Consider the following 16,702-nt stretch of genomic DNA (forward strand, 5'->3'; position numbering starts at 1 on the left):
TGCATTGTGACGTTCGACAGCGTGATGAGATTGAGCCACGCAGGGATAGTGAATCTAGGTTCCATAGTAGCTCCATTTCGCATAATCCAACTGAATGAGTGCAGTGCGTACGTTGGTCATTCTTCCTGCACCTCTGTTGCAGCGCTGTTCGGTTTCCACTTGCCTTATCGTGGAATTTTGCAGTGATATACTTGCTAACATCGATGTAACCTAGGTCAACGATTAGGTCGTCATTTGGGCTCAAGTTGTCAATCATTCTACTCTTTTTGGTAGTTTTCGAAATGACAGCCGAACTGCTGATTGGGTTAGAACACTGGTATTAGGAATCTGGTGTTATGCTATTTACAACCGTAGTTAGATTCGTTCTGCTTCTCCCAAAGCGAATTATGCTTGATACTGAGCGTGCGTCTGGGGTGTGGGCGTTAACGATAGCAGTTGTTTTAGGTGAAGTCTGATTCTTGTGCTGGAGTTTCAGTTCATGGATTACCTCTAGATCCGAAAGTTGGCTTATGAAAAATTATGCACGGGAGTAGAGGTCAGGACCATTTGGTGGTCACGGGTTAATCGTTTATCTACTGTCAGGTATCGGCTATACGGTCGTCCCTACTCTGCCAAGTTTGGCTGTTGCTGTTTCGCCTGGTATGTTAATGGCTGCAAGTGCTGTGACGGATTTTCGTGTGGTGATGGGGGTTCCGTCAGTTCTCGGATTTTTTGAATACAAGGTGTGCTGTATTTCTGGAACCTCTTAGGTGAATCCCGGTTAGGAGTCTTCATTTAACAACTAGGTGTCTGTCACGCTGCATCTACGGTCTTGCGTTTAGAAAAACAGGTTTAGGATTCATCAGTCTAGCGTTTACTAGCGTGGTTTCGTCTCCTTGCAACAGCTATTACGGATTCCATGGGGCAGGTTCGAATTTAGCGTGGGTAGTTATATTTGCGAGGGTTTGTTTAGCATTTTAAGAATGTAAGACACTCTGATTATCCTGTACCTAATCAGGGACATGTGTTAGGGGCTTTGCACCTTGATACCGGGGTTGTAAGCATAAGTTATTTTGGTGCTAAATTTTGACCGGTATGCCACTTTCATTTGCAAAAAAAAATTGACCACCAAAGCTCGGGGGTGAACCTTAAGTCGTGGATAAAAGTAACTGGGCGAGGCATTGAATTTTTCGCTGGAGGGTTAAAATTTACTAGAATGTTTGCACACTCAAGTTCATTAGGGTTGACGTTAGTCTCCACAAATGTATTTCCTGCTCGCATCTCTTTCGCAAGTCCGTTTGCCGTCTTTCCAATTTGTAGCCGATTCTTATCATTAAACAGCACTATGAAAACGTGCATTTAGCGATGGTTAATGTTTTCACTTTTATTTAGTGCTGTCAATTCTGCGAATCTATAGTTGAAACCGCAATTAAGTCGCCTCTCTAAAACCTCTAATCTGGGACGTTATTCGCTTTGTGAATGCATTCTTGAAAGGGCGTTTGGCGGATAACCAGGTGTTCATTAAGTAGTGCAGACCAATCTGTTAGCTACTAGGAGAGTAGGTTGGAATCCAGAAAGGGTAAAAGCAGTGCGGTCTTCAATCCATCCATCAATAGTACCAGCAGTGGACGTTGGAGCCACGAGGCAAACGATCATTTCCAATGTCGATTTAATTGTAGTTATGATGTAATTCGAATTGCGGCAAAGTCTGTATTGGTGGGGTGCCTAGGTCAGGTCGCATTGGAAGCGATAGGACTGACCACGAGGCGAAGTGATCCTATCAAGGGGAGTTGCGGCTGCGGCGATCTTTCGCACGTCTACTGATGGAAACACTCGCAAGATAAAACTTATAGGCGCTCCACGTCAGCAATGTGAATGGAGCTGGTTCAAGTACCCACTACCGAGTAGTTAAACCACCTTCTAATCTTTAGAATTATCAGCTTGTAGATATCCGAAGTGTGGCGCTCGGGTCTAGTTTGAGGTTATGGTAAGCCGTATTACTAGCAGATAAAGGAGTGAAGGCTCTAGACACTGTTAAGGCCATGCCATAGAAAGTTAGAACCACGGAGACTGGTTGTGCTCCGCATTTACATGGTCATTAGAGCAAGAATCGAGTTGCTGTAGAAGCCAGTCGGCAGCATTTTAAGGAGTAGAATGGCCGTTAAAAAGCGGGGTATTCAAACTAGTTCCTGTATAATTTTGCGACGGGATTTCCGGTTTACTAATTTATGTTCTGACGCATGGCTTCGTACTTGCATGTAGCGTATTGAGACTCCCTGAAGAAGAAAGAAGACAAAATACTCGGGCAGAATAGATATCCAGCGCAGAGATGTGTGGGCTATTGGCATAGCCCGAAGGCTGGCCCACCCAGCAGGGTACAAGAGAGCTAATTCAAAGTACAAAAGTCGCGCCTCACCAGTACCGAGGGATAAACCACTGTCGTATTACATGCAAGCCTGATAATGTCTTCAGGTGTAACTTTGGAATTCAAATGTAAGGTGTGTCCAACATTAGTTGCCTTAAGTAAAAAAGACCCTAGTGTTATGGGTAAATGCCGCAAATATCCCCAGATATTCATGAGAAATTTCGAGGTGCATCTCCACTGTTATGTCGGTTTAAGATTCGTAACCATCGAGCAATTGAAATTTAAAATAACACTTATATGCTCTTAAGCTTGTGCAGATTAATTTTAAGGAACAAAAAAATATAGGTTTGTCTCGTTTTTAAAGCGAATTTTTGATTAAATGTTGGTGTGCCGCGCGTTTTACGAGGTACTGCGGTTAGGTCGGGTGCCGGCTCGGGTGCATGTTTGTTTCTCTGTAACATTATTTAATTGTTTAATTATGCCCTGTAACCTCCTTGATTCTTTTGCTATAGGTAAATCCGCGTCATTGAACCCCAGGCAATGGGTTTTGATAATATCAACTACTCGCACCCTAGAACTTGCGGTCAGGGAAGTCGCTGTTGTCGCGTTTGCTCCAACAGACACGGTGTCATCCGGAAATATGGTCTGAATATGTGCCGTCAATGCCTCCGGCAATATTGTGCACTCATTGGCTTCAAAAAGCTTGACTAAATAGGTATTTTGCAAGACTAGTTCCCCTGCCTGAATTTTTCCTTTTTCGCAAAAGTGAGCGCTTAAGTTCTCTCGACAACTTCTTGGCTCTTTTGTCATGCCGGTAGAGCTCTTGCTACGTGCCCTTTATCTTGCACTTTTACATGGTGTCCGCCTACAACTACACAATCATAATTAATATAATCTAGTTTCTGGCCTTCTAACGTTACACAGGATTTTCTTGCGGCTGGCTGCTTCACCTACATCACTGCTACTCTACTTTGCGCCTGTTAATTAAATGTTCTAGTTGATCGTTCCACGCTTCTATTCACTCCCCAAACTGATGTGTCGTATCGCCCCCATCAGTTATAGCGCCTCTAATTGACCACTGTAAGGGCAGCGGATGATAATAATATATTGGTTGTGTTGACCGCTATCCTGATAGTTTCTTATATCCATGGCACTGCTTATTGGTGTGCTATTAGGTCTTCTGGTTTGTGCGCATTAACCACCTTGCTTTGTTTAATTGTTAAATTGAAACAGCAGCCCAGACGCTGTGTTCATCCGTAGAGGGGTCAAATTCTAGACAGCTTGTTGTTTCATAGTGATTCTGTATTAGGGTTAGTCTCAGAGACAGGGAAAAGGAATCGATTAATTAGTGGTTATTGGAGGGTTCCGAGGGGGGGGGGGGTGGACGGCACCATGTGCCATCCTATTTTGCTGGCTCTGAGTCTTTGGTTGCGCTTGACCTTTGGGCCATCAGTCGGTGTAGATGAACCCAAGCATATTGTGTGTCTATTCGTCGTATGTTTTGGGACACACCTGAAACCTCTCTGGCCTTCTGTATTCCGGCAATGTTTACTCATTTTATTACTGTGGAAGACTCAGGTGCTGCACTGCAACAAAGTTATTACAGAGCATTTGGTGGCATTAAAGTCAGAACCCTCACGTGATATGCTGCAGTGACAACTTATTTTGTTGTCTAGTTTTGCCGTTTGAAGTAATTCTAGCCACAGACTACTAGGCGTAAGTACTCTCAGGTTGCATTGCTGTGGTAATTCTGTAACGTCCTCTGGAGATGCCATTCAGTTTTCCAACCCCCCCTATAATGTTCTCATGCAACACTTAGGTTGTTTTAATATACCTTTCAGGGAGGAGGCAAGCAGGAAATTCGAATCTTGTGACTGGATCGTCCTCTCCCGTACCTAGTTACTCCAGCTCCCCTCCTTGAACAATGTTTTTTCCCTCTCCATCTTGTCAACTTTAATAAATGTCCAAAGCGAATCAACCGGGCTTGTCTAAGAACGCTAGGAATAGGGAAGCGAAGACCGATGAGTCTCGCTCCACACTCAAAAGAGGACGGGTAATGTGTTCAAAATGCCGAGTGTCAGATACGTGTTACAAGCAATGCTGTCCTTCCCCCCGATTACCTGATGCATTTGTGCATGCAACCGATGTTTTTAAGTTAGATTATTCTTTGTCTATGGCTATATCACAAAACGTCTCTGATCGCTGAAGTGCTAGAGTACACTCAAATAAGCTTTGATCTTTCGCTTAAAGTAAGGATATTAAATAGTGATGGCAATGTACTGCAAATCTGCTCGTTGTATTTAGCAAGCAGATCTCATTTATGATCTTTTGCAATTAAATTCTAGCGAAGATGTTTTGGCTATACACCTGGTTGACTTATTATAGTCCATTAATTCGTTTTCTTTAATGCCATGTTTGTCTCAACTCAGAAGACTGCGTTTCTGATTGAGGCGCGTTGGTCAAATGGGCTGGGAGTCGGTGAGGGTGGTAATGGCGGTTCTGGTCGCCTCAATTTGGTTACGTGATATGAATATGGGCACATTGGTTTTTATAGTCCTATTTTTACTATTCTCTATTTGCGCTGAATTGCAGCTTTCTTATAAGTGGGACCAGTCCCAATGCTTCATTTGTTGCATGAAACAATGTAACTCGTAGGACTTCCCAATATTTGTTCAAAATTTCTCACTTTTTCGTCTAAATTAGGAAGGGTACTTATCCCTTGGTTTGTAGTTTGCTCAGCTCTCGCTCTACTTCGTCTCATTGTTGATTGATAGTCCTTATTTTGTTTTCTTTATTGCTTTGTCTTTCAGTGACTTATTAAGGGCCTTGAGAGACTAATAATGTCAAGTACGAGTTCTCGTTCAACACGAAGCCGTCGTGGTGGCGGTGCCCCACTGCAGCCATCCGTCGAACCCATGTCTGCCGACCTCTTTACAACTGGCACTCCCCAACTTGACGCTGAAGTGAGTGAGGCTCCAGGTACTGCTTCTTCCAGCTCTCAGAGAAGGGGCGTTGTGGATGAACAGTCGGATGCAGTGAGTTTGAGCCTAACTTCTCACTCTCCATGACATTCGTAAAGCATTGCCAGTCCTTTTATCACGCATTCTTTTCAAGGACCTCCGCTCCGGTCTACGAACCTCCGAAATTGATCCTGGCAGTCCACTCTCCTACAGTGATATGTCCAGCATGCCGGGTAGTCATGCTGGTGATGCGGTAAGCTCAATGCGACCCGGGGTCAATGAGGGCGGCACACCAAGATCTCACTTTGCTGCCTCCGGGCCAATCGGACACACTGTAGATACCGAGATTGGGTCTTCTGCTGAACCTGGTGCTCAGGCAGGTTTTTGCTCATTGTAGTTTGTACATACAACACTTTTGAACCGATCCAACATTGCTATTTCGCCGAGCAGACTGTAATCTGGGGCACCAACGTGAACATAGCGAAAGTAATGGAACAGTTTAAACGATTTCTTCTCAATTACACTCTCCGCGAGCTTCAAGGTCAGTCGGGTCTGACCACTGGAGTGCCGTTAGATCCGAATCGACCGCTTTACTTGCAAAGAATGGAGGATATGGCAGTGTCAGGCGCCACCACTCTCGATATTGACTGTCAACACCTACGGGAGGTACAACCCGAGCTCTACAACCAACTTATCACTTTTCCAAAAGAGGTCATTCCTGCTTGCGACGCCTCCCTTCATGCTCTCTTTCTAGATCGTTTCCGAGATGCCAGACCGGAGAGACCTTTGCAGGTAAATGCTGGTCGGTGTCCCTTAGAGTTCTCCAGATTTAAGATATATAGCGTTTTCTATTTACCCATGCAGACCCGCCCATTTAACAGCGGAAAGTTGCGTTCTCTTCGTGAGCTAAATCCGGAAGATTTAGATCAACTCGTATCGATAACAGGTCTCGCCATTCGCCTCTCCAACCTCATTCCCGAGATGATGCGAGCGGAATTCAAGTGCGCAGTTTGTGGTGCCATGACAAGCGTTGTGTGTGAGCGTGGGCGGGTGGAAGAGCCCTCGGCTTGTGCTCGCTGCCATGCCGCGCATACAGCACAACTGCAGCACAATAGGTGCCTCTTCGTGGACAAGCAGCTCATCAAACTTCAGGTCGGCTTTGCTGGTTGCATTTACGGTCTTGCTACCAGCTGTATATGAGTAGCAAGTTTTTTGTCATCGTAGGAGGCTCCTGAAGACATGCCAGCTAGTCAGACGCCGCATACTGTTGCGCTGTACGCTCACGAGGATCTCGTAGACAAACTGAAGCCTGGTGATCGGGTTTGCGTGACGGGAATCTATAGAGCTGTACCTCTCAAATTGTCCAGTCGTATAAGAACTTTGAAGGCCATCCACAAGACCTACATCGATGTGCTGCACTTCAAGTATGCTGACTTTTGTACGAGTCCTATAATGACTGCAGACTATGTAGGGTCTTTGCCAGGACCTGCCTTTGTATATCGTTATTTACTAGAATCGAACGTCTGTGCAGGTTTGTGACGGGTGTGTAACCCGTTGTTTCAGCAATCAAGCAGTCGAACAGAGCTATTATCTAGTACTTTCATCTTCGCGCGGCCCGTATTTTTGGGAATTGGTGCACCCATAATTGTTGTGTAAACATATTCCTCTGCTCAGAATTGCAAATTACTTGGCCCGATTAAGAGCCAGTATCCATTTCAGTTCAAATGCTCTAACCTACATTGTTACCGTTCTATTTTTAGGTTGTGCTGTTAAGTTTCCCTTGTTAAAGGTAAAACCCATCCTCATATTATGAAATAAATAAACTCCCAAGTTTTGCTGCCAGAACTTCTGCCTTTATTTCACCTGTAAGTTACTTCGGTACCCTCTACTACTGGATGTGCTTGTCGCTATCCTTACGTAGTAGTCAGTAGATTCACTAGTTTTTTTTTTCATTCAAAGTACGGTTTAAACGTACTACCATCATTCATTACTTCGCGAAAGAATAAACGTCTTCCAGGTTATCCGGGCAGAAACAACGCTAGTTCAAGGATAGGCCTCTTGTAATGGTGTGGAAGAAATGGAAGCTAGAAGCGTGGAAATTTTAAGTTTTCGGTAGCATTCACGAGACGTTTCACCTTTGAGTGCTTCAACTTTACTTCCAGGAAGGAGTTGTCAAGACGCCTTTTCGTCGACGATGAGGAGGATGAAAACGAGGTGGCAAGATTTGGGGAGATGACCGCATCAAACGTGATGCGTCACCTCAGTGAGGAGCGCATTACGCAGATCATCGCTCTTTCAAAGAAACCCGACCTCTACGAACGGCTCTCTGCTGCCATTGCACCCAGCATCTACGAAAACGAGGACGTGAAAAAGGGCATTCTCCTGCAGGTGAATAGTTTTTTACACTGAAATTATCGGGGTGATCGTCCCCCTCGAGTGTTGAATTAAACATTGTTCTCATCATCTTTTTAGTGAATGTTTGTTTGTTTTTCAGCAAAACTTGCGAGTCGAGTCAGCATACGGCAGTGTTTATTGTGTGAAGGCGAAGAAAAATTTTTTTACTAAAATGTGTAACGCAATTTGTCGAAGTTTTTTTTCAATTTAAACCAGTTTGTGCTATTTTTGAGGGACCGATTTTACCTTTAACAGAGTTGAGAGACAATTGTCATTAGCGCCTACCAGCACAGGCTTGCTGCTCATTCTACGTTACAGAACACTATTCCTTAAAGCAGACAACCCAACTACATTCACGTCTGTTTCATCTCGCTTTTATTTTTCGATTGTTTTCGCATGAGATCATGTGATTGTCTAATGCTAATGCCGAGAAAGTGTGATAGTCATTTATCTCTGATCCTGGCTAAAGCCCAAATCTTTTCATGTGTAAGTTTTTCAGTAGTGTCAGGTCTTTCACCTTGTAAGACTGGTAAGCCCGGGCGGCTTCTGAAAATGAAGCCTTTCTTGCGCATTTCCAAGTTGCATCAGGTAAATGGATTTGAGCCGTAATTACTCGACTTCCTGCTGTCCCTCGCATTCAGAGCGGACGCAGTTTTCAGGCTGCAGAGTAGTGGCTGGATCGTTCGAGGGAACAGCTGACTAATGCAGGGCTTGCTTAGTGTACGGTGGAATCCAAACGCCATTTCTCATCAGAAGTCCTCCAGCTATCAAAGTGCAGCGCATCCTTATGAGGTGAATGAAATGGACAAGTTGGTGGTATTTTGAGCTTATTATCACCCATTAATGCGCTAGTTGTAGTACTTGTTTGTCCTGCTTCCGCCGCAGCTTTCCTTGTGTTAGTCTCAATTTAACGCGTCATCAGGACTACTCTTCCTCGGGCGTGATGTATCAGTCTTTGCATGATTCAATACCAGAATCAAATTCCCTAAACCCTTTCTGGGAGTACTTTCTGCTACTACACTTCTTCAAATCCTGTGCAGCTCTAGCGTCGAGTCTAAATTCGTAAAGCAGACAAGCTTTAAGCACGTCAGATTCATACGACACTTTATGGCCGTTGAGAGTAATGGGACAATAATGAGTACCCATAGGTTGGCCTATAACCCGGTCCTACATTACATGTTGACAGTTTTGTGCACTTTTGGTGCCCACAAGTTGCAAAATATTGTTGCAGCTACCAACACCGAAAACCACACGAACGTTTTTAATCACCTTATGGCGTTCAGGTTTGTAGCTGCTTCTAGAGGAAAATAAAGTGTTGATGAGATTTTCAAAGGTTTTTTTTTCAGATCACTCCCTCTAAATTGCAACTACCTTTGGCTTCCGTTTTGGAATTTGATGTCTGTTTCATTTATCCTTTACCTTCTCCATTATACTTCTAGTGGAACATTTTTTCGATATTGAGCTTACGAAGCTCTTAAGTCCTGTATAGCGAGGTGCAGCATCGCAGTTGTTGCCTGGCATCTTAACTGCTGCTTCTGAGATTGTTTCTTTTTCAGCTTTTTGGTGGTACGAGAAAGGACTTTGCGTCGAAGGGTCGTGGCAACTTCCGATCGGAGATTAACATCCTCCTATGTGGAGATCCCGGCACTTCAAAATCTCAGCTGCTGCAGTACGTCTACAGCATCTCTCCACGCGGTCAGTACACTTCGGGGAAAGGCAGCTCGGCTGTTGGTCTAACCGCTTATGTTACCAAGGATCTTGAGACGGGACAGCTCTCATTGCAGACTGGTGCTTTGGGTGAGTTTCGTGGGATTCTGAGTTATCACTGAATTTCTTAAATGAGGCCGATTTCCTTGATATGTTAGATGGAGTGCTCTTAATCCGTCTTTATATCTATCCCATTTTTCCTCCTACATCCCAATCTGGCCTTTGGTTATAATCTGACTGACTATTCTTCTCCTATTCAACGAGAGGGAGATATTTCTCCCTTCACGGTATGGTATATTTGATACATCAAATTTGTAAGTTTCAGTTTTGTGTACGTATGAGATTTGCGAAATTTTTTTATCTGGTTATTTTAAAATATACAATTGTTCCAATTGTTCCAATTTTACCTGTCGTTGTATCACTCGTATATTTTCACTGTAGAACATCCCCCTTGTACTTTCACTTTCATTAGGGATGCAAATGATTTGTGGAGGGTTTTGTCTTTTGCCTATTTGGATACGCGCAAATATTCCACGGAGCCTTGATCTCTGCAGCGTTCTTCAAAGAACTTGTTACCACATTTCTACCAGCTCGCTCACTCCATCTTTTCTTGAGGTCACTACTGAGCTCTGGGCCTTGATGACTCAGCTGGGCTCGTCACCATTACTTTCTCTCGCGTGTCCCCATACGTGCGCTGTGCATGTGGATATTTGTCCCTTCCCCTTCATCCCCGGCACTTTCTCTACGGGTCTAAGTCGCCATTTTGAATTACCGGCTCTCTGTCATCCTTGAATGAGGAGCGATCAAAGGTCATTTTTTTGTGGTGCTTTGGCTCCTTACGCTACCAAATAGATAAGGATATCTATGTCTTCTGAATGTGAAAAAATTGTCAGTATGTCAACTAAAGGTTTTGACCTATTAATTCCTTCTTCTCCTGTACTTTAAAGATTTACACCGAGGTGTAACAGTAAGGTTGGGTTTCGTGGCTTGTCTACAGCTTGACGAGTTTTTTATGCGTCCACGTAATAGAATTATCTGTTAAACTTTCAATTTGGCAAATGCCGTTGTGTCATGTTCCTTTTTTACGCGCGACGAACTCATCCCTTATTAAAATTAAAGGAATGCCTTAATTTTATCTCATTTTACACTTCTGACAGGCTTCATTATTAAACAGGCGAACCAGTTTTAATTGGCCAATTGCGTGCGACATGCACCTTGGGGGATTTCAACACAATAAATGTCATTGCTTCGTTTTGCGTAATTGGAGCTTATCTACGTCCTTGCTGACTTGTGACGTTCCGCGCATCATTTGATGAATCCACTATTCTTTCGGGGCGTTGCATTACATCAGCCACAGTTTCTGTCTAGTAACTGTTCACTAAACGTTGGTTTTAGTAGCAAGTTATCTGTCTTTTATTTCAAAGGGACGCTATTTTAAGTTCTATCACGTCTATTTCATTCGATTCAGAAGTTCTTATTCCGCTGTATATAAAATAACTGTCCTTTTTATGTTTGATCAATCTAGAATATTTTTTTCTGCCTTCTCGGTGTGTGTTACAATACATGTACATGCTTAGGCATGTTCCCTCGAATGTCCTGCTTTATCTGTGGCTCAACTGCGTTTTTAGATTAATTTACATAGGTCTTCCTGTCATTTTTGCCGGTCATAATGGTAGCTTAACCTCACCCGCTTTTACTATCTAGCTCTCGCCGACAATGGGACTTGTTGCATCGACGAGTTCGACAAGATGACTGACTCCACTCGTTCTGTTCTGCACGAGGTGATGGAACAGCAAACTCTAAGTATTGCAAAGGCTGGGATCCTCTGCCAATTGAATGCTCGTACCGCCATTCTAGCTGCTGCTAATCCCGTCGGCTCTAAGTGGGATCCCTCCAAAACCATTATCGATAATATCCAGGTTGGTGCAATTCTACTTTTTTCTTCATGATAGTGATGAGCTACATAATAGTAGCAACGAAAATAGCCACTGAATAGGAATGCTTTGCTGTGTGAATTTTTCCGTTGTGTTGTGGGTACTGGTCAATCACCTCTGTGTGTGCGCAGAGATGGAAAGGCGTTAATTAGTTAAATCACGCGTTATCTTTACTTGAGTAATCCCACAGAGGTTCGGCACATGCACTGTCCAGAATCTGACACATTTCTGTAACATTGAGGGTGTGTGTGTGTGTGTGTGTGTGCCTATCCAGTCTCACCTCTCTCGTCCATCGATTGTCGGCCAGCAGGTCTGTTCGTTTCCCTCCTTTCATCCAGACATTAGTATTAGCCTCATTCTCCTCTCTCGGAAGTCTGATTTGTGAAGATCTGGTTCTCATTTCGATCAAGATTCTCTAGAATTCAATTTTGGTTTTGTTTTGATTGTCTTGATCTGCTCTAAACATGCATACACAGAAAGTAAAACCCGAGGTAGATAAACTGATAAACGAAAATTTTTCTCACACTAACAATTAGGAAGAAAAGTACCTCGTTCGTCGTAGTCAGCTGTTTTCTGAAAAAGCATTTTCTTGGCTCCTGGTGTTGAGATTTGTCAGTTAAAGTGTTGCATTTTCTAATGGATCCTTTGAATATTTCCTTTTTTAACGGGAAGCAAAAAAGGCAATGCCAATAAAGGATTGGGTTCATCACTAGCTGTAGCAGTCGAAAACGAATGTATTGGCAGGCGCGGTGTACCATAACCAACCTCACTAATCGTCGTCCTACTCTGTTGCTATTAATACAGCTGCCGCACACGCTTCTCTCCCGCTTCGACCTCATTTTCCTCATCCTTGACCCGCAAAATGAGGTCTATGATGCGCGTCTGGCTCGTCATCTCGTGGGTCTCTACTACAAGGGCACGGCCAATGATCGCTCGCGACGCAGTGCTACCATGACCACCCTCATGGATCTGGATGAGGATGATCCCGTCTACCATGGCGACTCGGCTGCCATGTTGCGTGACTATATTGCTTATGCTAAGGTGAGTCCAACCCGTCTGTTGTTTGATGACTTGCAGTTTTCCTAACCACACCTATGGGACTTCAGCACTGACTTCCAATGCTTGTAGGGGTTGCACTGCGGATTAACGTGAAATAGTAATTTCCGTCTGTTATTTTTTGCCATGTAGATTGCGAACTTGATCTTCGAAATTCAGATTTGCTTGCATTCATTTTGCTTCAGGCCATGTACCATCCAAAATTGAGCGAAGAGGCCAGTGAATATTTGGTCCGTGAATATGTCGAAATGCGCAAGCTTGGTGCCAACCGTGGACAAGTAAGTTGTAGTTCTTCTAATCCACTACATCTTAGGGTTGAGTAATTTGCGTCATTAAGTGCGATATGCATGACCCCTATTCAAGTGTTTATTTCATCTTGTCTTGAGAAAAGTTGCTGCATAGTTCATTAAAATACACACCTAAGTATCTGAGAATCTCGGCGGGTAGGAGGCAGGTATCCGCGAGTTGTTTGGTTGTATGCCAACTTGAGACCATTAAACACCTTGATACATTCTTTAAATCCCGATCAATATCCCTACACCGTCCAATTTTATCCTCTAAACGCGTGTATTACGAGAACCTGTTTGCGTTACGTCTTCATGCTACGACAGCAAAGAACCACAGGCTCTGAAGCGAGAGAGTTCTACTCTGATCCCTAATTGTTTATTTTGTGCAGTTAAGTCGGTTCTCCTAATCACTTTATTTCCCCTTCCGAGTTTCTGAAATACTTTTTTGATTTTAGGCTTTTTATCTCAGTCAGTAGTGTCGGTTCGCGCTTAGTTCTTAATGGTTATATCAATCGTTTACACCGTAACAGCTTTCGTTTCATCATCATCATCATTCGCCTTCATCCCTCACTTGATTTCACCAGTTGGCTAAATTTTTGCACAGCTGTATTGGTTTCGCAGCGAAATTCATAGTTGAAAATAGTAGCTTTTACTGATTTCTCGATGCTTTTATATTTCCTTCGATTTGATAGATCATATCGCCTCAGAAGCACTCTGACTGGGCGAGATCCTATATGTACTTACGAAGCCATTTCTGTTGCGGATATTCCCACTTTATTATCATTTTCTGTTGCTTCGATGAGCATTTTACAGATCAGTTCCACATTGTATCAATCTTTCATTGTATTTTACCTCCATCACTGTTATCATTACCCTCTAGATCTCGGCATATCCACGTCAGCTGGAGTCTTTAATCCGTCTAGCCGAGGCGCACGCTCGAATGCGTTTGTCGCATTTCGTCAACGCCGACGACTGTCGTGAAGCCCGACGCCTGCAGCGCGAGGCTATCAAGCAGGCTGCTATTGATCCGGTTACTGGGACCATCGATATTAACATTCTTACCACTGGTGAGCCTTTGTCTCCTATCTCCATTGTGGTCAATTGTGAAGTTATTTTGACCTTGCTCACTATCACAGACGTTGTTGGTGATGGTGGAATTATGTGGTCATTACCATTCCTGCCTGCAAAAGTTTTGGCAACCACATCGGTTAGTGCAAACGATATCATAGTATTGCAGTCGAGTATTGGTGACCCAGTAAGTGCGATTCAACGCAGTCTACTCTAGAGGATTGGCAGTACACAACGGCTGCAATCAAGTTTTTGGCTATTTGATATTTTGGATGTTCAGGTTTTTGGATCCTGTGGAATTACCAATAATTGTCAACATCTATTTGGCATTGGTGTTCAAACGAACACTGGTTACTCATCAAGGATTAATTCTAAATTACTGTGGTTGTGATGATGCGGTGCCTAGTGTTGCTTGTTGATGGGCCGGCAGTCTTGGCATGAAAATCCGTGAAAGTGGAAGATTAAATGTGTATGAAACCCTTAAAAGACATATCGTTGGAAGTGTGATTCACTTGTTTCTTCTATCTTTATCTGGTGGTTTGAACGGTGATTTGATCATATCAGGTCTGTGATGCTCACAAGGATTGAGAGCGGTAATGGTACCTTGGGTAATGTTATTCTGCTCGTCTGCATTGCATTTGACTGTCAGACTGTTTAGTTTTTGTTGGGGCTCCACATTCATAGTTTCGTTATCCCTTACTGCTCAATACTTTGTCTACCTTTACTTCTTCCTAGTTATTTTTAAATATTGAGGAAATTTGTACGAAAAAGAAACAGATTGATGTTGTATTTAATGGTGAAATAACCATTTAAATATGAATGATGCTGCTTTGGTCGTTTTTCGGGTCTAGTGTGTTCAAATTTGAAAATAGCGCTACAACTGTTAGACTAGAAATTGATATTGAGTTTTTTGTTGAATTGCCTAAGGCAGCCCCATAAATGCCTAATTGACTGCTGCAGTTTGACGAGTTGAAATCAATGTCGATTCCTCTCACATAGTTTGAGAACTGTTTCAACACTTAATTTTATGAACCCATTTTCAATTATGTGGTTTCATTTTCACCGCCTCGGACTATCCAACGGCCCATTAAGGCTCTGTTCGTAGAGTTAACAGCTTAGACACCAAAGGCTTGCGTCAGCGTTTGGCTAGTCAGTTCGATCATCTCGGATGTACCCCTAGAGATTGATGGCTGTTTTAGTATCCTTTCTCAGAGATGCTATCAAGCAACGGTTACCGTTGGCCCGGTTGTTTGCACTACTTTTGGATAATCGCTCGTCTGTCTTCCTCCCCCAGGCGTGAGCAGCAGCATGCGAAAGCGACGGGAGGAGATGGCGGCATCCATATGGGCGATTCTGGAACAGAGTCCACGAGTCATCACTTTTGCATACTTGCGAGTTTTGGAGCAGCTACGTGCCACCTCCGAGCGCATGGTTTCCGCCGAGGCGTTTGAGGACGGGCTCAATGTGCTTCGCAACGCCAACAAGATAGAGTGGGCTGGTAACACCATCCGTAAACGCTAGATGATTTCCTCTTTCATCTACCTGCCAGTCGTCTAAATGTCAATCCGTTTCTTCAGTTAAGCAAGCAACGGTCAATCATTCGAAGATGAAATTTTTCTCAAATAATAATAAGAATTTTTTGTATTAAATAAATGGCACGGTTTCTTGCATATTGAATGGGTCCGGTTTAATTGAATCGTGAACGGGTAACATTTGGGTTTTTGTTAGGTGGCGACAGCTTACCAGGCTTTTTGGGTGAGTGAAAGTATCCCGTTTTCGCCGTGGGATTGTGGCTAACGGATATCTTGGATACACTTTTAAGTAAATGTGGCCGAAATTTCTTTGAATGGCCAAAGAAATAAGTGGCACGTTCAAGGCCATTGTGATATTGGGCCTTAGTGGTTTTACATAAATCCATCCGTTCAAAATGGAGTTGGTGGCGTGGATCGCTGGTAAAATTGGTTTTTCTCATTTGCGCCGTTGGTCTGCTGTTACTGGATGTAACTGGCTGCGCTACTGACTCGCGAACGGTTGTTCTTCAGTGGATGGTAGCGATTTTACTAATTGCTTAGGATGTTTTACCTCGATCTATACCCAAAGTGGTTTTATATTCCACCGGTCCTCCAGTGACGATGCTGTCCACATCTTGTGGTATCCTTTAAGGTAATGACTGTTACGATTTATTCGGTGCAGGGGTTTGCATTGTTACGTTACATGGTCAGTCATTTTACTCTTGAAGTGAGGGCCTGTAGGAGCTGAAAAGTTGGGGAAGTCGACTCACAGCAAAAGGTTGGCGGCTCCTCTTGCGTTTATGAAAGTTTCGGCCATTGGGATTTAAGGTAATCCAGAATGAGGCCTACTCTCGAATTAATTGCGCCGGTTGAACCAGTCGACCCAACTGAATGAACTACACGCCCAAGAAGCGAAAATCATATTTATCATAAAATTGTTGCGATGAGTTGGTTGTTTGTTTAATTCTTAGTGTTGGTAAAGGGGCCACTTATGTGCTCCGCAAAAGTACCAACTGCGGGTGGGATGGCCTTTTAGACCATGTATGTCGAACACCCAATATCTGTCAAAGTACCCCGTCTTCTTTGGTCTTCAGAGAAGTCTTCGGGTACTACAATGGTGACTGCAGAAAGCAAATCCTATTTTAACTGTCACCTTTCTTGTTTTCTACTGCTGGGTGATAGACCCTAGCTAGGTAGGGAGAAGTGCATACGCTGCGGATGGGAGACACGGTGACGACCCCTAACACAAGAGCTTAAAATGATGTCCACCTTGAACAACTAACCTAGTCTAATGGTTCGCGGAAAAGCTTTCAATAACTGAAGTGACGTTAATCGTGAACTATCGGAAAAAGTGTTACATGGTAGCCTACTGTTCCCGTATGAGATTATCAAATATGTTAACTCAAGACACCTCCTCCACTGCTTTACTGGCTGGATAGAA

The 16,702-nt window shown here is 43.5% G+C and overlaps 2 protein-coding genes across 2 annotated transcripts; both read left to right on the forward strand. All coding sequences in view use genetic code 11, as the record gives it.

Annotated features, from left to right (window-relative positions):
- Window positions 1–2,884: 2,884 nt before the first annotated feature.
- On the forward strand, window positions 2,885–3,055 carry EGR_08991 (40S ribosomal protein S29; the record flags this gene model as incomplete). The annotated part of the gene is made up of 1 exon (XM_024498240.1): window positions 2,885–3,055. One exon carries the CDS (start codon window positions 2,885–2,887, stop codon window positions 3,053–3,055), a length of 171 nt encoding a protein of 56 aa, XP_024347337.1.
- Window positions 3,056–3,152: 97 nt separating this feature from the next.
- EGR_08992 (DNA replication licensing factor mcm4-A) lies at window positions 3,153–15,271 on the forward strand (the record flags this gene model as incomplete). The annotated part of the gene is given in 13 exon segments (XM_024498241.1): window positions 3,153–3,158; window positions 5,167–5,379; window positions 5,459–5,684; window positions 5,702–6,096; window positions 6,169–6,456; window positions 6,529–6,728; window positions 7,467–7,692; window positions 9,255–9,495; window positions 11,110–11,324; window positions 12,144–12,380; window positions 12,581–12,673; window positions 13,563–13,749; window positions 15,045–15,271. The coding sequence occupies 13 exon segments, from the start codon at window positions 3,153–3,155 to the stop codon at window positions 15,269–15,271; spliced, it is 2,754 nt and encodes a 917-aa protein (XP_024347338.1).
- Window positions 15,272–16,702: the final 1,431 nt, after the last annotated feature.

This window comes from Echinococcus granulosus, assembly GCF_000524195.1.
Source record: "Echinococcus granulosus chromosome Unknown EG_S00127, whole genome shotgun sequence".
Taxonomy (NCBI): domain Eukaryota; kingdom Metazoa; phylum Platyhelminthes; class Cestoda; order Cyclophyllidea; family Taeniidae; genus Echinococcus; species Echinococcus granulosus.